Consider the following 22,792-nt stretch of genomic DNA (forward strand, 5'->3'; position numbering starts at 1 on the left):
GTGGTCATGGATCTGCTGCTGGTCTCGGGTGCGTTTACACTACGCGGGTGTGTACATGTAATAGCCAGGGAGGTTTGGGCTGCGCTCGGGTCGCGCACACGATGGCCCAGCTCGCAGCGCCAAAGACTTTGGAAGGATGGTGCGTGTTCACTCCCGGAGCGGTGCGGTGCGCTGCGCATTCTTCACATGCAGTGCTTGGGCTGGCTTTCACAAGCTTTCGACGGGTCCCGTCTCAAATTGCACGATATATTCACCCGACGGGAAGACGCCATGGTGCGATGTACGGCAGTAGCACACGGGCTGTCTGCTGTAGTGCTGACGGACACCCTCACGACGACATGTCTGCGGTCATGCTGCGACATGAACCGTGGCGTACAATCTCACTCTCACTGGCCAGCAGAACACGACAATGAAGCCTCCAAACAGGCTTGATGGCTTGGGAAGGCGCCAGAAGAGGCCAGGCCCAGCAGTCGCCGTGCTTGCCGGGGGCCACCCACGGGAGGCCGAGGCCGGTCGTTGGTGGCCACGGCATGCACAAGGCCAATCTTTTACGTAAATCTAGCGGCGGTCGTGTCGGAAATACCGGGCCTGGGCAGCGCGGCACGCACCACGATCCCGAACCAAGTGTGGCGCAACGGGGCGAGGACTAACAAGACCTGCCAGCTGAAGCTTCTCGACGGCATCACCACGCGCCAATCAATCAGACCGGACAGAAAAAAATCGACTGGTCCCTGCCTACCCCGTAAGCCAGCGCAGGAATAGATGGCGTGATCCTCAGCTGCTAGGAGGGCGGGGAAGGAGAAGAAAGACGCAGTGCAGACGGCTGGGCTGAAGAAAACCGGAGGTGGGCACGGGTACTGGACGCACCGTGCAGCACGCAGTTGAGGGAGCAAGGAAGGCTGGGGTGAGGCAGCTGCAGTAGGCCCATGGCACGACCTTGGCACCAGAGCGATAGATACATAGTACCTGGGCATTGCTTGCCCCCTTCACACCCCCACCGCTGCGATAGACGCATACTTACCAGCAATGAAAAAAAATCAAAAAAAAAAAAAAATCAATAAAAAAATAAAAAAATAAAAAAATCTACTGGCTTGTCCAAGTACGGAACGTACTTGCATCCGTAGTGGGCCGGGCAGGGAAGTGAGGGACCAGAGCAATGGAACTCTCGATCGAGCGACCAGATCCGAGCGGAGACCGGGGAGGCGGTGGAGAAGGACATGGGGGCGAGTAGGAGAAAAAGATTGAATACGAGCAGTCAGCAAGTAAGGTGCGGCCCGTGGGACTGTTGGCCCAGCCATGACTCCATTATGAAACCGAAGGCTGGGGGGGGGGTTCCTGGAGATCAGAGGGCACCCTGAATCTGATCGACAGCTAACCCGAACAAGCTTAAATCCAACTCTGAATCCGTTATGCAAGTATGCGAGGGAGTCAGCGTGGTCCCGCATGTGCAATGATCTGCCAACGGGGGATGTGCATGTTGGGACCCCCTGGCGCCCCCTGGCGCCCCGCTACGGGACAGCTATCGTGATGATGCACGAGCGCATGTCGGCACGTTGGTTCGTGTTGAGTGCCCGAGCTAATGAGCAGTCCCACCGTGCCACCTTGGACCAGACAAGGAGCGCTTCATGGGCCATGTCAAGACCAAGGTCAAGATGCCGTGCTTTCCATGATTCCATCTGCGGATCACACAGCACAAGGTTTTGCCACGGGTTGCACCTGCTGGCCGCACCGCGATCCTTCGTCTCAAGACCATGACGCTGTCCGCACAACCAAGGCCACAAGAATGCCAGTAGTGTGTTGCGTTGCGGCTGCAGTAGCAGCATGCGGCTCTTCAGCCAAGCTGGATACGAGGAACGCAAACTCTATCCCAGAACCCCCAACTCCTGGAGGGTGCCAGCGCATGTATCCAATGTTTCGTCCGGAGAGAAACAGCATCCGTGCGCTCAGTCGTCAGGCTCTGGAGGGAAGATGCCGGCCAGGGCATGACCAAAACCTCGGATTATTGCTCGGCAGCCCCCCCGCGGGCATGTCAATCCTCCGAACTTGGGCCCGACCAGAACGACGACTCCTGTACCTCGGACGATCTGCCACACAACACACACACGACTGGTCTACCTGGGTGACGATATGTCTGCTCTTGGGCCGGTAGCTGTTGCCCGGTCTTACATGTGTGTCACATCCTGGACGGCTGCAACCAGGCACCCGGTCTGACCCCTTTTGAATGTATGGGGGCCATGCCGTGGAGAGCTCGAGGCCGCTGCTGAGGTCGTCATCTCACAGGCCGTCAGATCTGAGGGTCCTTCTGTCTGTGTTACTTCCTAATTTGTCGTGGATCCTGCGTCGGGTTGGACAGGGCAGGGCAGGGTTGTCCAGCAGCCCGGGTCAGCCGGCCTGTCCTCTTGCACACGTGTGTCTATCAATTCATTATCGGGGATGCCACATGCATAGCTGGCTGCCTCTCCCTTCTAGAACAACGGAAAACCTGCTCGACTTGCTTGCGAGACTTGGCAGACGCCGCCTCGGTAGGGCCATGCAGTGCTTAAAGTTAAAGCATGGCACGCCTGCTGGTGCTTTTCCTCTTTTTGGGGTTTAGACGAGGGAGGGGGGTGAGCATTTGGGGTTGGGGGGGGGGAAGGGGGGGGGGTTGCTGAGCCCGAGCGAGGAGTGGCTCCAGCTCTAACAAGGAACGACTAGTCCTCAGCCTCTGCACCTAGGTGAGTTGGCTTTCGGACACTCCACTGCCGGTGCTCCAAGACGGCTTCTCCCACTGGGCCGATGGCCCAGCCCTACGCAGTTGCCTGGCTACTCCCATCGCCGGTGTCTTCATCGGCGCCACTGGCCACGGGTTCACAGACCGCAGCCCTCAGCCCCTCGGGCGAGACCAGACCAGACCAGACCACGAGTGACGTGTTGCAAACTCGGATCAGTGGGCGCCTTCAGCTCGGGCTCGTATGCCTACGACTCTACCCGCTTTGACGTTCCCAGTTCTTCTGAGCAGATACGCTGGTGAATGACTTGCCCCTGACCACTCGGACTGGTGACACAGCCGGCCTCCTCGCCAGCTCCAGCATGGAAAGGGGATTGGTGGGCGCCTTCGTGTTCTGGTCTCCAGCCGCAAGCTTGAGCCGTCCAAGGCCGTACACAAAAAGGGCGCCCTCGCCTCGATGCCTCCATGGCCAGGTCGACCTGGGGGTATGATCATCAGGTTGTGAATACTGGCCTGTTTCCAGTTGACTGTGTTTTTATTTGAACTCCATACCCGTCGTTCGCTTCCACACGTTCGTTCCCTACGTTGCAAACAAAGTATACGGCCCCCTTGGCATTGGACAATACGCGTTTGGGTTTCACATCAAGTAAACACAATGCACTTCTCCCTTGTCGTCATTTCTTGCCTCCAGGCCCTGGCACTTGCCCACCCCCGTGCCCGGTTCGATGAGCACGACCTCATCCTGCCCCGGGTGAACCAGAATGGTACCAACGTCACGGACCACGCCGACCAGGACGTCCCCACCTTCCAGAAGGAATGCGTCTGCCCGACGCCAATCTGCGATTCGAGGATGAATGAGAAGAGCGTCAGTATAACACCCACGCCACACCCAAGTCATGCCGGAACCGCGGTCTGATGTGTATTTGCGAAAAACAGATTTGTCAGTGCAAGGCCTCGGCCGCACAAGCCTGCTTCCTCAAATCCCAAGGAGGCTGCCCGGAGCCTAAGACTGCTGTAAGTGCACCCTGCTGTGATGGCTAGATTTTGCTCCCGCGGCTCTCTCACCGCCCTGGCCCTGACAAATGATATCGTGCAGGCCTGCTGAGGGATCTCGGGCTGTGATCGACGTTGGTCTACTGCGGGTTTGGAAGGTTGGTCGTTTCCCCATGCTGCATGTGCAGGGTTTGGCGTTATAGAGGCGACGGATTAATTGGGCTGGGATCAGGGATTGGGATTTAGGACAGGGTGATTTCCAAGATCTGGTCCTCTGGCAATGTGACGGTAGATGGGAAATCAAAAGCACTCTATATTAGTCTACATACGCATACATCTTCAACAGGCCGTTCAGCTAGCTACTGATGTCGGGCCGCATCCCGCTGTGAACGACAGCAACGGGTCATGGCGACTGCATTTGCCGTTCGACGTGAACACGTGTGCACGGCACAGCGTTGGTCTTTGGCACTCGGTGACCTGGCCTGTCCTGTCCGGCAGCAGGTGACGTTTAGAAGCTAATTCTGATTTGCGTCTAAGCACGCAAGTCGGTTGATCCTCGGTCTCCGAGTAGGAGGGTGGTACAGAGCAGCTTTGCGGAATCTATCGATGAGATGAGGTCTGACGTGATGGCGCGATGTCCAGGACCGGAAAGTGGTAGTGTAGAAGATGTGAAGCTTGCGCGTCGAGCTCGACGTTTTCCAATATTGAGCTGCCATCTACGGGTGCTGCAGCCACCTGCATTCAATTTAATGGCCGGTCGGCGTGGGGCATGTGGTTTCCAAGAATCAACTGCGCAAGAGCCATGTTGTGGTAGACTCTTATTAATAGATTGTGTTTAATAGACATTATGAATTTTCGGCACCTAAAATGAAAGCGCTGCGTGACGGTTTGGAGGGGGAAAAGAAAACAGGAAAAACATCGCTATCCCAATCCAGACTTTTGCTTCGGCCCTTTTTGCCTCCGTCCATTGTGCATGCAGTCTATCCAGCTTGAACAAAACCAACTCCAGATCGCGGCTCATGCAGGAGATGCATCATGGCCGACACGTGACGAGGAAAAAAAGCAAAGCGCAAATGAGAGAAGACAGAGACCGCCCAAGCCCGCATGCAAGACGCCCCAGGTTTTGGGCGTGCTGACTGTACTCTGGAGTGGCCCGCGCGACTAGAACGCGGGGGCATTCACCTCCAGCCACACCGTAGCTTTCCTTGTCACACTGTACTGTTTTCCGTACCTTCATCAGCTCTGCTCGGGGCCGGGGGTTGAGGATCGGCGGCCCGGACCAGCCACGGCCCACTGGCCCGCAGGTGATCGTCGCTGATAGATTCCTGTTCCTTCAAGCGACCTTTCACACCCACTTGATGGTTGCGTTGATTGGACGAGAATGATCGGCATCAGCTCTGGCGGACCAAGATCGAAAATCAAGCAAGATCAAGATCAAGATCAAGATCCAGATCCAGATCCAGATCATGCAGCCGGCTTGACCGTGACCACCCTGCTCACAAAGTTCCACAGGTCGACGGCACACTGCGTGATGCTCTCGCGCGGCTGCCACCCGAGCTCACGCGAGGCGCGCTCGTTGCTGGCGACACAGCTGCCAACGTCGCCCGCCCTGCGGCCCTGCATGTTGACAGGAATTGGCTTGCCCGCCGCCTGCTCTAGTGACCGCACGGCCTCGATGACGGTCGTTCCATTGCCGCTACCGAGGTTGTAGGCGCGGAACCCCGTTGCCAGCTTAGCGGCCGCGCCAGAACCCTCCTCTTGCTCCTGGGCCGCTGGTGCGGGCCGCAGGGCGGCGATGTGCCCACGTGCGACGTCAAGCACGTGCACAAAGTCCCGCACGGCGCTACCGTCGCGGGTGTCCCAGTCAGACCCGAAGACGTCGAGCTTGGGCCTGTCGCCCGTGAGGACCTGGGTGATGACGGGGTAGAGGTTCGTGGGGACGTTGCGGGGGTTCTCGCCCAGCAGGCCCGACGGGTCGCAGCCGACGGGGTTGAAGTAGCGCAGCGCGATGATGCGCCAGCGGTCGTCCGCCTCGGCGAGGTCTGCCAGGATTGCCTCAGCCATGTACTTGGTCCGCCCGTAGGGGCACGTCAGACCCGCGACGGCGGGCGTGAGCTGCACCGTCTCATTGGTCTCCGGGTCGCGGGCGGCTTCTGGAAGGTGGACGAGGTCTTCTTCGCGCAGGCGGACGCCCGCGTTGGCCTTGGAGCCGTAGACGGTGGCCGAGCTGCTGAAGATGAAGTTCCGGATGGAGAACTTGTCGAGCAGCTCCAGGAGGGATACGAGCCCGCACACGTTGTTGTTGTAATACTGGAGCGGCTTGTCGATCGACTCGGACACCGACTTGAATGCGGCAAAGTGGATCACGCCTGTGATGCGCGACTGGTAAGTCATGCGTTGCCTGTCAGTGTCATCCGAGTCTGATGGCGATGTCTCCCGCACGGGGACGAGGTCTGTGTAGCTCTCGAGCAGGAATCGCATTGAGCGGCTCCTGTAGTCGACGCGGTGGAAGTGGACAAGCGGCATCTGTGCGTTCCTCTGCTTGCACTCCTTGGCAGCGATGGTCTTGATGTTGTGCAGCACACTCTCGTAGCTGTTGCTCAGGTTGTCCACCACGATCACTGCTTCTTGTCAGCTATGGGGACCCAAGACGTGCTGGCGTGGGCACCATGTTCCGGGTAGGACGATGTGTATGCATACCATTGAAACCCGCCCGCAGGAGCTCGAGGACGGTGTGTGACCCGATGAAGCCAAGACCGCCGATGACGAGGACGAATGTCGGGTCAGACGTCCCGGAGTGGAGCCCAAGCCCCAGCCCATGGTTGTCTGCAACATTCAGAGGAGGCGCGTCCTCGAGGTCGGTTGTGTCTGGTGTGCTGAGGGGGGAGTTGGTAATGGGGGAGCCCGCGGAGAGGGGCGAGCCTTCCGAAGAGCCCTGTGATGATGTGTAGTTGTCCATGTTTGAAGCCAGTCGCAGTGATACTTGTGATCTTTGTGATTCCATTATGAATGAGTGTATGTATGGTTCAGCGGTGGGCAGAACGAGTGATATGATGACGATCAACGGGGGTGCAGATGAGGATGAGGATGAGGATGAGGATGCTGGGCTTGGATGAGATGGGCGGGGAGGATGATGGAGATTTTCTAGAAACGAAGGGCTTCTTTTGTAACGAGCGAGGGAGGTTCTAGACTCTAGATCACGTCGTAGCCATGCAAGATGATGAGCAGGTAAGCGGAAGCAGAAGACGATAGTCTCGGTGGGGGAAGGCCGGTGATGCGGCGCTAGAAAGGCATCGTCTCTGGGAGGACGGTAAGGTGGGCGATGATATACAGGCTAAGGTAGGACAGGGAGAGAAGTAAAAGATTAATTTCAGCCTGAGCACAAAATCCAATATTGAGTAGTGACGCTCCGCGATAGGTCGGTCAGCTCGCCCGTGGATCCAACACCAGACGCCCGCCGGAGCGAAGCGAGCCACGGGCCATAGCCTGCAGATGGTGGTAGGCAGCCGTAAATAGCAGCATGGGCGGAAGGGAAAAACGGGTGTTGGTGAAACAGAGCAATGGACGTGCCCGAGCAAGACCAGCACAAACAGGAAAGGTTGGCAGGCCCCCTCCCTAGCCCGCACCACACAGTCGGGTGGACCGATCGATACTCAGAACTGCTCCCGGACCAGAGGCGTGGACGACAATGGCCTTGTCACCTCGCTCTGCACGTACTATGTAGCCCATACTAGATGTGGCCCCACCCGGTGGACGATGGTGTTCGATGCTTCATCGAGACGGGACATACACACCCCCCCTTCTCTCTCACTCACACCCAGCGGGAGCCCTGTCCGCTTTGTTTCCCCGGATAAGTTTCCGGTGAAGAGTTTTGCTGGTGCTGGTGCCGGCCATAGGAGAGACCGTACGGCGGTATTGCTAATATCGGGCTGATGAATTGTTGTAACGCCAAGAAGCTAAGAACATGGCACAGGGCACCAGGGGTTTAGCTGCAAGCGCTTGTCTCCTTCCAAACCTCGTAATGACGGCGGCCGAGTGGGCGGGCGACCAGGTCCAGGGGCAAGGTGCGAGGAGAGAATGTTTCGACGCTAGGGATCCCATCCCACAACGGGGCCGCAAACCATTGAGGAAACCACCGAACGCCACCGGGGGGGGGGGGCGCAATAGACTTCTGCAGATTTCTGGCACGGCCGATTTTAGGAGGCGCAGGGCAAGCCACTGGGCCACGAGCCCGGTGTGCTGGATCGAAGAAGCCGCTTGGCGTACGAACAGGGCAAGAAGAAGCAAGCTGGCGAGCTGTTTGCTGCAAGTCGCAAGCTGCAGCACTACATGTGCATGGGTGGTGGTGAGAGCCGCATGCCGTAACAGCCAACAGCCAGTTGACTGGCAGGGGTCGGGGGGTGTGAGGAGGGGAAAAACCCGCCAGGGCTGCCCCGGGCTGCGAACAGCTGAGCAGTCGATAGTCGAGCGCACAGGCTGGATATTGGAGGGATAATGCGTGATCTGGATACGACGCTGAAGCTATGATGCTGCTACTGCTGCTGCTGCTGCTGCTGCTGGGTAGGAGCGGCCCCCGATACAGTCAGGCATCGGAGGAGCATTGTATGTAGGTAGCAGTGCATGCTGTAGAACCCAAACTCAGGCGGGCACTAGAAGAAAACAGCGTCGGGTCTCGCCACGGCGGCCATGCGTGTGTGCTGCGAGTTCAGCTGGGAAGCGGCCTCGCTCGGTCTGCCGTCGGGTCCAAGTCCCGAGACCCAGGGAGATTGTGTGACGAGAGCCACAAATACACAGACGGGGAGAGAGAGCGACAGAGAGCGAGGGAGAGAGAGAGAGAGCGAGAGAGAGCCAGGCAGCGGCGCGCTACGAGGTCGGCCTAGTAGAGGCGCTCTGACGGGCCAAGGACGTTGGAGGGCGCCCGAGGTGTGATGACGGATCAAAACTTGGATGTTGTTTTTGTTTTTTCGTTGGTCGCGAAAATCAAGCCTCTGCCCTCTTAGCCAGGGGCATCTTGGCGCCACCGCGAGTTAGCAGGAATAGCTGCGGGAGAGGCTGAGGTGAGGAAGCCAGGCGGCCAGTCAGCCAGAGCTCGGACGGGGAGCCAGGTACGTACACTAGTGGTGCCGCACATGGGCCCGCGATGCCGTTATAAGCTTGGTGTCAGGGGCATATGAGCATATGGGCGTACGGGCATATTCAGCTTGCTGCAGTAGAACGCGGTAGAAGCATGCCAGGGGCCTGGCCGTCTGTACTACCAGTCACTACCAGTCCAGAATGTGGGGCGCAGTCATCAGTGTGCTGTGTATCCCAACTACAGACCGACTACTTTGTCATCCGAGGGCAGCTCGGCGTTTCGGGTCCGTCAACAGTCGCACGGAGCAAGGTCCACCGTGGTATCATGGGTGGTTTGAAGGCCCCTCCTCCCCAATTTGGGGGGGGGGGGCGCGCTCTGAAATTGGAGTCTAGAATTTCTCTGGGCGGGTGTGTTGGTGCAGGAACCCTGGGAAGCCATCTGCAGATTTATTTGGGGGGAGGGGGGGGGCCGTCTTCTCTGGACCAGGCTATCTATTCATTCCACCCACACAATGTCGAATGTCGGGCACAAAAAAAGCCAAACAGGAAGGTCAAAGGCTCGCAGGACGGGTGAGGACGGGTGAGGACGGGTGTTCCTGGGCGTCAGGCCGAGTCCAGAATGCAAGACTGCACGTGGAGTGGAGTGCATTGGAGTGGGCTGCGTCGCCGTTGACGATGGCGGTCACGCCGCGCTGAAGAAGGAAGCATGTCTTCGCCGCCGCCACATGTTAGCTAGCACCACGACACGTGGGCGAGGAGGGCGGAAACCAAATAAGATGAAGGGAGGAGACAGCCCGTGCGGTGCACAGCGTAGCGTGCTGTGGTGGTGTGCTGTGGTGGCTCTCCGGTGGCTCTCGGGGGCCCAAGTCGACGGGGGAAGACAACACCATTGAAGTCTGTGCACGTCCACACACGCCGGGACGGTTGCTGGGTGGGTGGGTGGGTGAGTGAGTGAGTGAGTCAGGACTCTATTCCCTGATGGTGCTTTGGTTCTCGCCGCCGGGGCGGGTAGGAGGGAAAGGGGTCGGCCGAACTGGGCAAAGCCATCGGCTGGTGGGGGGCGAGGCAAGGCGAGAGCGACGCACGCCACAGCTGGACAGTCAGCACGCCGGTGGTCTGTCCATGTCCAATGCCCTCGACACAGCAAGCACATTGGTCGGTGGCTGTGCAGCATGCCATGTTGACGACGAGCCGGCGCTCGCTGGACGTTGCTGCCGACGGCTGGCGGCTAGCACTGGATTCGACAGTCGCGAACGCGCTGCTCGTCCTGCTTGCCCTGCTGGTCAGCACGCCGTCAGGGTGCAAGTGCTGTGAGATCAAGTGGGCAGAGTGAAAGTAGAAAACCAACACGAGCTATGCCAAGAGCAGCCGGTGCGTGCCTAGGGGGCCAGGTGTGGCTGTTCCCACAAATCCGGCCCCTGCACCTGCACCGTACTCGCTCTCTGCCATGTCCAGTCTCCAGTCAAGTGTGGCGACGAGAGCCTGCAACAGAGGCGCTACTGCAGTGCTGCGACCGTGACCCCATCGGCATGGGGATATCCCCGAGCGGAGGTGACCCACCGTAACCATCATGCCGGTCAGGTGAGGCTCAATTCGAGTGGAGCGGGTATCACGCGGGTGGGGCCTGGTCGACAGGTTCTGTGCGATACTTGCCATGCCTGTATGGGGGCAAACATGCATATACGGACGCGGCCGTGCATGCAGATATGCGTATAGCGTCCATCGTCGCTGGGTGGCAGTCAAGCATGCATGCATGCATGTGTGGCACAAAGGGGCATCCTGCTCCCCGTTTCTGGCATAAAACAACACACACTAAAATAAGCTTAAAAATCCAGACGCCCCAGAAAAAAGGAAGCGTGTGTACCGGGCTTGTACATACCGCGCGGCTCGTACCACACAATGCTCGGTCGGGGAGTGATTTCTCAAGGGCCCTTTCCCGGCCCAACGCCAGCCACCCCGCTCCCCTTTTCCGTCCCTCAGTCCCAAACAATGGCAGCACACCCCCCCTTTTCTGCAGTGACCCTCATTTTACATGTCCGTATTTACATCAGCACCCAAGGTACCACACCCAATGCCCCAGTGAGCATGACGCAGTATACCTGTTCATGCGGTGGCAGGATTCAAGGCCACTCAAGGGCCCCCCAGCCTGTTACATGTTGACACCTGCATATGGAACAAACAGGTGGAACATATGTGTGTGTGTGTGTGTTGTGTGTCTTGTCTCTGCCCTGAATGCCGTGCCCTATTCCTTCGTGGTCTGCGCGTGGGTCTGCCGCAGGTAGCAGTGATCGGATCAGGATGATCGATCTGCAGCCACTTGTGCCTCTTTCCAAAGGGCCCTGCCACTCGCACTCGCAATTCCGAACTTGGGGGGCGCCGTGCCGTGTAACCTAGCAATTTCCATCAAAAATCCGGGGTTGCACCAGCACCACCAAGCCCACCAGGCCGGCTCCCAAAAATGGGCCACCGCCTTCAATTGCACCACCCAGCACCACCAGCGTCAGTCAGCGTCAGCGCGGCACGGCGCAGCGCAGCACAGCGCGGCACGGCGACAAAGGTGCCTCCTCGTGTGCGCATGTCTCTCGCTTCCTCTCTTGGTCTTGTCGTCCTCCACGCTGATCTGCCCCCGCGTGGCGCCGAACCTTGCACGCACGCGCCCAACATTGGCATTGACGTGTCACCCCGTGATGTTCAGTGTTGATCATCGTTGATCATGCCATGCTCAGGCCTCCGCAGTCTTGCTGCAGAGTCCACAGTCGACTCGCACGCAGCCTACCAACACCGACACTACTGGACGCATATGTTTCACCACAAGGCCGAGCTGCTGCCAGTCGCTCCCGGCAGCGGCCCGCCCGGCCCAAGTGGCAGCTGGGCAATATCTGCAATGCTCGGGAGCCCACGCATCCTTCCCCTCGCAGCCAGCGCGCAACGCTGAGCATTGCTTACAGGTCAGACACTCAGACAGGGTGGTACGGGCCCGGCCTGTTCTGTTTTCGTCCCTCGGCGGATCCTCGATATCAGGTACTATGTCTTCATCAGCGATCCGGGTAATTTCCACGCCTGCATGTCCGTTGATGCCATTCCGGCATTGCCTCCATGTGGGGATAAATTAAAAAAGGGGCGCCGCGGGGCGAAGGAACGAGGACCGGGAGACACTATGGGGGCATTGCCTTATCGGGGCGATTTCAACAAGCCCGAATGCGGCCAAGCGCAAGCCCTCGAATTTTGTCTCGGTGGCCAGGTGAGATCTGCATCGGCATCTGCAGAACAGCGCCTCGTTTTCCCGGCCTCGCTCGTCTTCCAGAAGCGGTGAGCGAAGCCTGCGATTTTTCTTTTCGACAACTGTCTTGTTTGGAGCTCAACAAGTCGGGACTATCTCCATCTATCAGGCTACATGCTCGCATACAGTCCAGTCCAGTTCAGCCCACTTGGGCTCGGGCTCAGCTCTGCGCACTGCTGCACCTCCAAAGGATTTCGGGGGGGGGGCGATCGAGGTGGGTTTGACTCCTTTCAGCCCGAGTCCCAAAGTTCCCACCATGCTGGTGAGCCGTGCCCGTCGAGCGTGCCGTTTCCACCTGGACTATTCCGCCCGTCGCTGCGGCCCACCCACGATCTTCTTTGTTGGATTATCGTGGTGCCTATAGTGTAATTATACCAGCACATGCGCCGGCGGCGCCCTAGTGGCGTGACACAGACGGCACCGCTCGATTATGTTGGTACGAGCACCTACCGGACTGGGTGCTTTTTTTGGGGGGGGAGGGGGGAATGGGTTGGACTGCAACGCACCGGACAAGACCACATCCATACATGCATATACACACGGCCAGTACGGTAACGTGTACCTCGTGTGGATCATATGCTACCAACGAATCGCAACCCCCTATACCAGAGCATCAAGATCCCTGACGTGCCCCAGATGCTGGCTCATCGGACCCTTGCCATGCCATCACGGACCCTGGTCGGTCCAGCCGGCGTCAAGGCGAGCGCGCAGCACCTGAGCAACTTCGCTCCTGGTCCTCTTGGCCGACCGACCTGGGCCTCCTGCTGCCGCCTGCTGGCTGCTGGCTCGCTGGGGACCGAGAACTGGGGCCCACTTGCTACTCACAGAGCACGTCCGACCAACCAGCCGGGCAGTGTGCCCAGGGCCAGGTTCTATTTCGGATGATTGACGATTTCGTTCGTGTTTTGAGATGGGCTAGCATTTGCTTTGTTGGCCCGGTCCATCGTCTGTGTTGCCTGTCACGCTGCCTGCTCAGCCAGGCCTACCATACGCTCTCTCTTGTCTTTGTCCTCTCACTGTCCCATTCTCGTTCCCGAAGCTGTATCCTGCCCTTCCGAACCGTGGCCATTTTTTGATATGTGCGGATAGCAAGTCTGATCGTTCCCCTCCTATATTCTTCCGTCTCTACTACACTTACTTCTTCTGTCCTCCCCCCCCCTCTCTTCCCGGCCCCTTGTTTCGATACTGCCCAGGACTCGGTTATCTCATCCGTCAGTCGCTCGCCCATCAAGCCCGTCCCTATCCCACAACGACGAGAAGGTTCATCGACTCGGCCCCATCACAATCGCCCCCTTCGCCGGCATATGTGTATTGATTCCATCCAAGCCATGTTTTGATACCCGCAAAAGGTCCTGTGTCGCTTCCAATAATCATTAATGTCACCCTCGCTTTTCTGGTCGTCCTCGCCCCTTGGACGCTCTTAGTCGTCGGGTGTCCGCATAGCTAGGCCTCACTACGGGCGTCTGAACAGTCTCGCCCTCGCCATCACTCGCTCAGCATCATGGCCTCCTTCTTTCAGCCTCCTCTGTCAGGAGACCCAGCAATCGAGAATTGCAACAACAACACACCCTGGGAGATCTACTGCAACTCCATCCTACCAAGCAAGGACCGCCTCGTCAGCCCGGTTCAGTGGTTCACATTCGTACTGGCCGTTGTCTCCCTCGGGATCCCGACCCTCCTGTATCTGGGGGATCGGTCATTAAAGTCGCTGCGGGCGTGGAACAAGTCGAGGAAAAGGTGCGTGCAGAACTACGCAAAGGTGCATCAGGGCCCCAGGCTGACCGTATAGCAGCTCAAATAAGGCAAAAACGCTGGAAAGGGCCAAGGCGCTGGAGCCGTCGCCGTGCTTGGATCTGTCGGCGGTGCAGTCCTACTGTATTTTTGGAAAGGACAGCCCTGTCCCGAACCTGGGGAAGACGAGTGCTGACCATGACCTCCTCGTCGTCGCCCTGCCGTTCCTCGCGGCGGCCGCCGCCCTCGACGACACGGACCAAGGCTCATTTTCCGAGACGTCGAGCACCATCGCCGGCGTGCCGGCATCGACGCCGGTCCTCGGGTTAGTCGACGGCCAGGACCTGTCCTCAGAGAGCGTGTCAGGGCCCGCGGCCTCTCACACGGTGGACTACCTCTTCAACATATACAGCGACAACGCTGTGGTGGGCCTTGTCATCGATGTCGGCCTGCTCAGGGACGATGACGTGGCATCCGTCCCTGACATTCTCATCCGGCTGTGCGAGCTCCAGGTGCCCGTGGTGCTCAAGTGCCACCACGACAGCAGGGTCCTCAAGGCCGTCAACCTCAAGTTCCTTGCAGGCATCATCGTCGAGAATGCCTGTATCCTTGAGGACGGGAAGAGGAGGGACTACTTCCGCTCCCTGGCGCTGCGGGACGTCATGGCCAAGTGTGCGGACCAGCGGATAGAGCGACCGAGCTTCTTTGTCGGCTTCTTTGATCGCTGGAACAGCCGCCCGTCGGCGGCCGTGGTGCGTAGGTCCGCGAAGCTTGCCGACCACTTCGCGGCAGTACTCGAGCATGGGCCGGTGCCGTCGCCGACGAGCTCACCGAGCGCTGCCGTCAGGATGCCGACGAGCTTGAGTGCGTTCGAATACCTGCGGCGGACTGAGACGTCCGAGCTGCAGAGCTCGTGGATGCAACGAAAGCGCATCACACACGTTGGAAATGGGCGTCGGGACTCGATCGAGAAGGTCGCCAGCCTGCCGTTTGGCGAACTGCAGCAGCTCATCCCAAACATCGACGAGCTCCTCAGGCCGCTCCCTCTGCCCGAGGACCTGCAGGCCTTGAGGGTGGAGCGACCTATCAAAGTGTCGCCCCCGGACTATGTCCCCGACGGGCCGTACCGTGAGGACTGGGAGCGCACATCCCAGGGGGAGCAGATATCACTCTACGGCTGTGTGCCTCTGCTGAGCGAGCCCACGACTGCCCAGCACGAGGCCATACTGGACACCCAGATCCATCTCCGGAACCTGAAGATGCTGCAGCGCATCACGGATGCCGAATTGACGAAGCTCATCCAGGCCCTCGAGCAGTTCTCGGCCGCCTCCAAGTACGCCGACCTCGTCGGCAACCTCGTCGGTGGGCTCAAGCAGCGGAGGATCTTCATCTACAAGGGCCTCGGAAGCGCGGGTTCACAATGCCCGACAACACTGCTGAATTCTGGGGCGTTTCCGCCGCGCACAAGGTCGGCAAGGCACACTCCCACCGGGACTCGACGCTGGGCGAGATAGATCTGTTCATCTCGCGACGCTGCCCCAGCGACATCGCCACGATCCTGCACACGTGGCTGGCACACCACGACGTCCCCCGCATTGAGCGGTACGAGGAAGAGCTCCAGTTTGAGCGCACGCTCAACCCGGGGCTCGACGAGGTCGCCCTGCCCCTCAGCATCAGGAACCAGATCGAGACCGCCACCCCGGCCGAGACGCTGTTCTTGCTGGAGCAGATCAAGGTGTCCGACATGACACACCATTTCAAGTACGGCATCGAGGAGCACTGCCGCTCAGTCCTCCTGGACCAGGCCGCGACGGAGTCATGGAACCACGCGGCGTCTCAGGGGATCCTGAGCGGGTCGGCAGACATGGAGACACTGTTCCGCCGCCGGTCTCAGGACTTTGTACGGCTTGGGGCAAACAGGCTCCCTTCCATCGCTAACCTGCTGCTGCTCTCCCGCTACGTCGACAGGATCGTGGTCGACGCCCTGTTTGCGGGAGACCGTGAGAGGCTCAACATGCTCAACGACTCGCTGCTGCACGCCTATGACCCCTGGGGCTCATGGACGTCGGACTGCGAGTACGTCGACGTGAATGCGGATCTCTTCGCGCTCATCTTCTTCTCCGCATTGCGAAAGGGCGCCTTTGAGGACGTCTACATCGAGACCACGGACCGCTGCCCCTTCTTCCTCTCCCAGCCCGACCAGGCCGCCGTGTTCTCGGAGCTCTGGGCCCTCGGCTCCCAGTGTGAGTCTTACTTCGGCATGCCCCCTCGAGATTTGGGCGAAATCATCTACGACCGCTATCGCAAGTTCCTTGGGGAGCACCCTCCGCCGGAGGGGTTCAAGGACAAGAAGATCATGACAGTCTTTTCCAAGCCGGATCCAGGTTCTGCGGGAAGCGATGAGATGGATCCAGACGGCCCTTCGCGGAAGGGTTTCGTCAAGACGGTCACCCAACTCCGCAAGAAGTTCGCAGAATTCGGCGCGCTTTCCATCTTCTGCCTCCCCGCCATCATCGACATCCTGCTGCTGACCTTCCTTGGCCGCGGCCTGTTCATGACCGCGTGGCTTGGTAACGAGCACCTCACTGCCGCATGTTATGCGCTGTTGATGTCGCTGCTGATCTCTGCCGGTGTCACTGGCTGGGTTGGAAGCATCGGGAACTACTATATTTGCAATGTAAGCTCACCCCAGCGGCGCCGCGGACCGAAAACAGGAGAGCAGTAGCTGACACAGAGCCAGTACGCCTACGACAACATGATCTACTTCCATGTGCAGCGACTTTCAGGCGGCTTCGTGCTCACCGTACTTGTTGGGATCGTGGGCTTCATCATCTTCACTGTCAAGGTCAACGTCGGCACCGGCATTGTTTTCATTCTGTATCTCATTGCCATCTCGATGTATCTGAACGTGCTAGGTATGCTTCGTTGCCCTTCATCTACTTGGACTTTGAACGGCCTGCGCTAACAAGCAACTCTTTAGGCGTCATGGCTACGATGCACCAGCATGGCAGTCCACTCACTTCGGGCCGCACCGTCCTGTGGCGTACGATCCCAGTGTTCTTCCTTTCGCCACTCATTTCGACCTTTGTCCCTGGCCACGACGTGGAAGTCTACCTACCCGTGATCTACGGCTTTCTCGTCATAATCCTCTTCCAATACCGACAGCTGTGCCATGAGTGGTCGAATTGGATGACCAAGATCCCTCGCATCACAGAGAAAGATATCATCAGCTGGTACAACACCAAGATGGAGGCCAGCGCGGAGGAGGAATCATCCGAGATGGTCTCAGAGACAGGCAAGTGCCTCGCGAGGACAAGGACGAAGACGGAGGAAAACCTGTCTCCCGAGGCCAAAAAGAAACTGGCACTGCTGGCTTTCCGCCAGCAAGTCGAGGCATACAGTGACGGTATACTGGGCTTCGGCAAGACCAAGCTTGCCGATCCTGTGGTGGTGCGTGTCGCCCAGGGCATGCCATATCTGGACTGGCTTCTGAAAAAGGACGATCCTGCGAGGCCCAGGGCGGAGACCCTGACCACTGGCTGGTTCGGCCAGGTTAACCAGGCCTTGAAAACGCAGGAGCAGCTTGCCCAGGGTCTCAAGGAACACAACATTTTCATCTTGTTCCGATACGCCCGCTTCGATATCGGGTCCAGCGTCGGCCTCTTCCTGGTTGCGCTTATGGACAGATGGGTCAGTATCGTCATGAGCGCCCGCAACGAACCCATCATCATTTTCACCGATGACACGGCCCGCTACGCCATCTGCTTTGCCATCCTGTACTTTTGCTCCTCGGTCATGACGCTCGATGGGACGCTGCAGAACTACTGGTCGGGCAACTACACCTTGTCGGAGGAGAAGCTGACCGACTTCGACCACGCCCGGCTTGTCCAGGAGGACTGGGAGAGGAGCCGCCGGCGCAAGTATGTGGGCGCCCTGCTCGAGCTGTCCCAGAGACTGGTCTTCTGGCTTGGCTTCTCCTCCATCTTTGTCTGGCTTTTTGTCAAGGACCAGCAGCTCATCGTTCTGTACTACGCCTACGTCATTGCCTACACCGCGGTCATGATTTTCCAGTTCAACCGATGCTTCACCACCGATGTCAAATACCACGTCGGCTCCATTCTCTCCGGCGCCGTGGCGGGCTTCGTCGTCGGCTGCACCATCCATGGCATCTACGGCAAACAGCAGCCGTTCTACACAGACGTGATCGCCTTGAACACGGCTGCAATCATGGCCGCTGTCCTGACGACCTTCTTCGTGTGGAAAGACCTGCATATTCAGAAGCCAGTGCGGAAGAACCATGTGCCCAGCGGGGTCTCGACTGGGTGGACGCAGCCCCGTCTGTCCAACCCGAGCATGGCAGTCTCGGAGACTTCCGAGGTCGCCACCTGGAAAGACCTCCCCGGGAACAAGGTCACGGTCAATTCTTCGAACCTCATCTGCGATAGGATCCCGGAGTTGCTGCGCCTTGGCATTGGGCAGCCCAACGTGCATGCCCAGAACGCAGCGTGGTCCGAGGACGTCCTGAAGGTTGCACTCGAGATGTGGAAGGCGGGCAGGATTGAGCTGAATCTCAGCACCCGCACTTCCTTCATCGAGATGGGCTTCGGCAGCTCAATGTCCTTCAGCCGGTACGACGGCAACATGCTGGAGATCTCGACAGGTTACCTCCTGGAGGACGAGATCAATGTTCCGACATGGCAGCCCCTGCTCGCTTACTTTGCCACCGAGGCCATCCTTTTCCACACCGCTCGTGCAATATTCCACATGGACCGCCAGCGTGCCATCCAGGCCGAGCATTTCCTCCACGAGACGGAGCAATTGTCTCGACGCATCGACTTCGAGCTGTCGACGTCCGACTTGCCCACTCTCCTTGAGATCCAGCGCAAGACCAATCTCAAGATCATGAAGCACCTCTGCCTCGGCATCCATGTCGACAGCAAGTGGCGTGATCTACCGCCCTATGTCCGCGAGGTCATCTTCTGCCGCATCCTCGGTGACCCCGTGTCGGTGTCTAGGGACCTGCATCAGTTCATGGCCAACCAGTCCATCGACCTGCAGACCTCGGATTTCCACCTTGAGACTGCCCTGACCATCTACCAAAAGACACTAGAGCGTGAGCACATCAACGCCGACTACTCGCTGGAGACGGGCACAGCGCCGCTTTCCAAGTCAGAGCTTCACTGCGCGCCAGTGCACATGGGGCCTCGCCAGCAGACTTTCTTCTTGGGTCTTGTCGAGACCGTCTCGTCCATCCCGAACACGTTCACCAAGTGGGTCGGCATCATCACCGGTGCCGGCTCGGACGTGGAAAGGGAGTTGTGGTACAATTTCCGGTACTCGTACGCGCGCGGACCGATCCTGTGGGTGATCCTCACGTTCTGGCGATTCTGCTGGTTCCTTAAGAACATCTGGGTTTACGTCCTTCTCATCTACCACCGCAAGAACCTGGTGCGCATTTCCCGCCTCGCGAAGAAGGGGGCGTCCAGGACACTCGTCAAGGACAGGGTTGTTGTTGAACAGCTGAGGAAGGTCATCACTGGCTTTGCGGCACACAACGAGCAGAACTCCATCACCCTGGAGATCTTTGACAAGCAGCTCTCGACCCGTCCCACCGAAGTAGAGCCCGTGTCCACGGCAGTGTACGACAATGCCTTCCGACTCTCGAACCGTCAGGACAAGGCGACTGGCAAGAACAAGAAGGCGAACCCCTGGATCTTCTCCACGTACAACTACGGTGAGGACACCCGCACGAGGTGGCCAGCCTTCAAGGAGGTTGTCGAGGGCCAGAACTACAAGAAGTGCTATTACGACAAGTACGGGCGCGTCACCCACGGCGACATGATCTTTGGCGACAAGGAATACGAGTTCACCTACTCGTACAAGTCCAGCCCCAAGAGCAGTCACGAAATCCTCCGTGCCGAGTTCAAGCTTGCAAAGTCCGACAAGAAGGACAGCCTGGTCGTCTACTGGGGCGTGCCTCTGCGTGCTGACGTCGGCACGAAACTCGACTGGGTGCCCTCGGACCGCGTCTGTCGAATGGTGCGCAAGATCGACGCCAAGACGTACACAACCACCAGCAACTATGCCCACCGGCGTGACCCGACCATGGTCACCGTCATGGAGGAGAACGGGGCGCGCTGCCTGATTGCGCAGCCCCCGCAGGTCTTCCCGGAGGAGCAGATGATGCAGACGCGGCCGACCGACGTATTTTTCGAGAACGACGATCTGTTCATCCGGCACCGCAGGGCTGACGTGCGCCGCATCTACAAGTACATCGGTAGCAACCGTGCTGTCAAGTCCCTGAGGACCGTCATCAACCCCGGTGCGTGGAACTACTGGCACAAGAAGAAGGTCTACTCTCGCGTGCCCACCTGGTGGCTCCGGACCGAGCTCTGGAACAACTGGCTCAAGTCCAACTCGCTTGACGGAATCACCGCGTGCTGGATGGACGAGTTGATCCTGCGCGAGGAGCCCACACTTCTGAAGTACTGGTCCTACCGCTCGTCCGGGCAGCTGACGGCCGCGAAGAAAGAACTCGACGAGAACATTGAGCGGATCGTCGCCGCCATCGAGCTCGAGAAGGACGTCTCGGAGGTCTGCATGCTGCCCATCAAGGCCTCTGACCTCTATGCCATGGGGCTGGGCAAGGACGCAAATCAGATGACGACTCGCCCGGAGGACTGCTTCAAGGACACCCAGGAGCGCATCTCGGTCATCTTCAACGACGTTGGCTGCTGGCCCGAATCGCCTGGTGGCGTCTCCAACTGCCGGCGCGATCTCGTCAACGGCCACAGCACCATCCGGAACCACGTCCTTGCCGAGTCTGCCAACGAGTACGGTATCCCTCGCTTCCAGATCGAGAAGAACGTCCAGTCACTAAAGATCCTGCCTCTGTGGGGCTTGGACGGCAAGACGCCCAACCATGGTGTCATCGACAACCTCCTCCAGTCCGAGGTTGACCGCAAGATCGGGAACACCGAGATCAAGCGGGACATCATCAACACCTTCGTGCCCCTGCTCAAGCAGTTTGTCAAGGGGGCCAGGTCGCGCCACATAGACCGGCCGGGGCTCCTGCACTACAGCAACATCATGCTCACCATGTTCAAGTTCTTTGAGCACAAGGACTACAACGAGGCATACAACAGCAAGGAGGTCGCTGCCGCGTGGGCCGAGGCATGGCTGGAGAGCTACGACGACGCCGACATCACGGACCCTTCCGACTGGTTCGAGCTGTCCCGCCCGAGCATGACGGACTTTAGGGACGCGCTGGCCATCTACAAGTCGTACTTCTTCATCTTCAGCGTCCAGTCTCCCGAGAACTGCCCCCAGGTGTTCCAGAGCACCCACCATGGCATCAGCAGCCTGTTCGGCATGCTGCTCAAGTACAAGCGAGGCACCACGTTCGGCATCTGGGACCACGCCATCCTCTGGCGGGAGTGCTGCCTCAACATCTCGCCCGCGCAGTGCGAGCTCTCGATCCCGGTGCAGTCCATGCTCCTTGCCGGAATCGGCCTGGCAACAAAGCTGGCTTACTTCCACGCCGATGTCATCCTGCCTTGCACCTCCTTCTTCAACCCCATCTGGGAGGCTGATCTTGGCACCGACATGGGCAAGGTCAGCCACAGGAACCAGTTCCGCCGCAAGATCGACCCCATTGTGAACGGCGTCGGGAACATGGACGCGTTTGAGCCGGTGGATCACGTCCGCACCGAGGTGCCGACCGTCATCATGCTGTCCAACGTCCAGTTCATAAAGGACGTGCGGACGGCAATCCTGGCCGCCGACGTCATCATCAACAAGTTCGGCTTCAAGGACTACAAGCTCGTCGTCTACGGTGCCCAAGACCGGGAGCCGAGCTATACGATCGACATGGTGAAGCTCATCCAGCAGTGCAAGATGTCTGACAAGGTCATCCTGGGCGGGTTTGGCCGGCCGCAGGAGGTTCTCAAGGATGCCTGGCTGTTCATGAACTCGTCCCTTTCCGAGGGTCTGCCTCTCGCCATCGCCGAGGCTGCGCTTGCGGGCGTGCCCATCGTTGCCACCTCGGTCGGCGCCACGGCGCTGGTCCTGACAGACCCCGACGACCAGGACCGCAAGTACGGCGAGGTCGTCCCACCCAACGACCCCGTGGCGCTCGCCCGCGCACAAATCGCCATGCTGTCCATGGTGGGGCCGTGGTCCAAGTTCACGGGCGAGGTCGGCGACAAGGAGGCCGTGCCCGCCAGCCTCTCCCTGCCGGACGTCATCAGGGACTCGGACGTCGAGTGGCTCACCCGTCGCATGTACGAGAAGGCCGAGTTCCGCCGCGAGCTTGGCATGCTCTCGCGCGGTGTCGTCCTCAAGGGGTTCCATGGCGAGCGTTACCTGCGCGAGCACGAGCAGATGTACTGGATCCAGTGGCACATGGCCCGCATGCGCGCCGACGAGGCGCTCATGGCGCCTGCCAACCGCAGCTTCAGGTTCGGGGCGACCGTCCCGCTGCGGTATAGTGATGTCTCCGAGGAGGAAATGTGGGCCGAGACAGAAGACTGGGGTGTGCTGGACGTGAGCGAGAGGCCTGGCCAGAACGGCAGCCGCGCTGTGGACGATTCGAGGGCGGGTCGGAACGCTGGCGGTCTTCTGAGCCGTGCGAACGGCGCAGCTCTTGCGCTGAGTAGGAAACGGTCGGTTCGTTGGCAGGAGTTCCCTCCGAGCAACATGAGCAGAACCTCGCTCTTCTCGAGTTACGAGGGTAGGAGGTTGAGCAAACAGCCGAGGAGACCATGGGTTGAGTCGCGAGCAGGTTCCTATATTTCGTCTAGAGAGGTATAAGCTGAGACAAGCTTACTACTGAATATAAATAATATGTTACAGTCAGCAACACACCCGCTTGTGGGTCGTTCACGCTCCCAACTCTGTGTGTTTCGGGCCTCTTCCATTCCGGGCACGTACGGTTCTTTGTCACAGCCAGCCGAGTTACGGCTTCTCCGGGCAGAGGTCTCTTGCTCTTCACACAGCCTTGATCATGT

General features: G+C 59.0%; 3 protein-coding genes across 3 annotated transcripts; 2 read left to right on the forward strand and 1 right to left on the reverse strand.

The window, feature by feature from the left end:
* Positions 1 to 3,362: 3,362 nt before the first annotated feature.
* On the forward strand, positions 3,363 to 3,812 carry INS49_008817 (uncharacterized protein; the record flags this gene model as incomplete). Its single annotated transcript, XM_043169554.1, has 3 exons — positions 3,363 to 3,572; positions 3,644 to 3,721; positions 3,804 to 3,812. The coding sequence occupies 3 exons, from the start codon at positions 3,363 to 3,365 to the stop codon at positions 3,810 to 3,812; spliced, it is 297 nt and encodes a 98-aa protein (XP_043027234.1).
* Positions 3,813 to 5,164: 1,352 nt separating this feature from the next.
* On the reverse strand, positions 5,165 to 6,659 carry INS49_008818 (uncharacterized protein; the record flags this gene model as incomplete). The annotated part of the gene is made up of 2 exons (XM_043169555.1): positions 5,165 to 6,321; positions 6,401 to 6,659. The coding sequence occupies 2 exons, from the start codon at positions 6,657 to 6,659 to the stop codon at positions 5,165 to 5,167; spliced, it is 1,416 nt and encodes a 471-aa protein (XP_043027235.1).
* A 6,895-nt stretch (positions 6,660 to 13,554) lies between these two features.
* INS49_008819 (uncharacterized protein) lies at positions 13,555 to 22,555 on the forward strand (the record flags this gene model as incomplete). Its single annotated transcript, XM_043169556.1, has 6 exons — positions 13,555 to 13,790; positions 13,846 to 15,252; positions 15,327 to 16,461; positions 16,525 to 16,699; positions 16,765 to 22,451; positions 22,520 to 22,555. The coding sequence occupies 6 exons, from the start codon at positions 13,555 to 13,557 to the stop codon at positions 22,553 to 22,555; spliced, it is 8,676 nt and encodes a 2,891-aa protein (XP_043027236.1).
* Positions 22,556 to 22,792: the final 237 nt, after the last annotated feature.

This window comes from Diaporthe citri (genome assembly GCF_014595645.1).
Source record: "Diaporthe citri strain NFHF-8-4 chromosome Unknown scaffold_3, whole genome shotgun sequence".
Taxonomy (NCBI): Eukaryota; Fungi; Ascomycota; class Sordariomycetes; order Diaporthales; family Diaporthaceae; genus Diaporthe; species Diaporthe citri.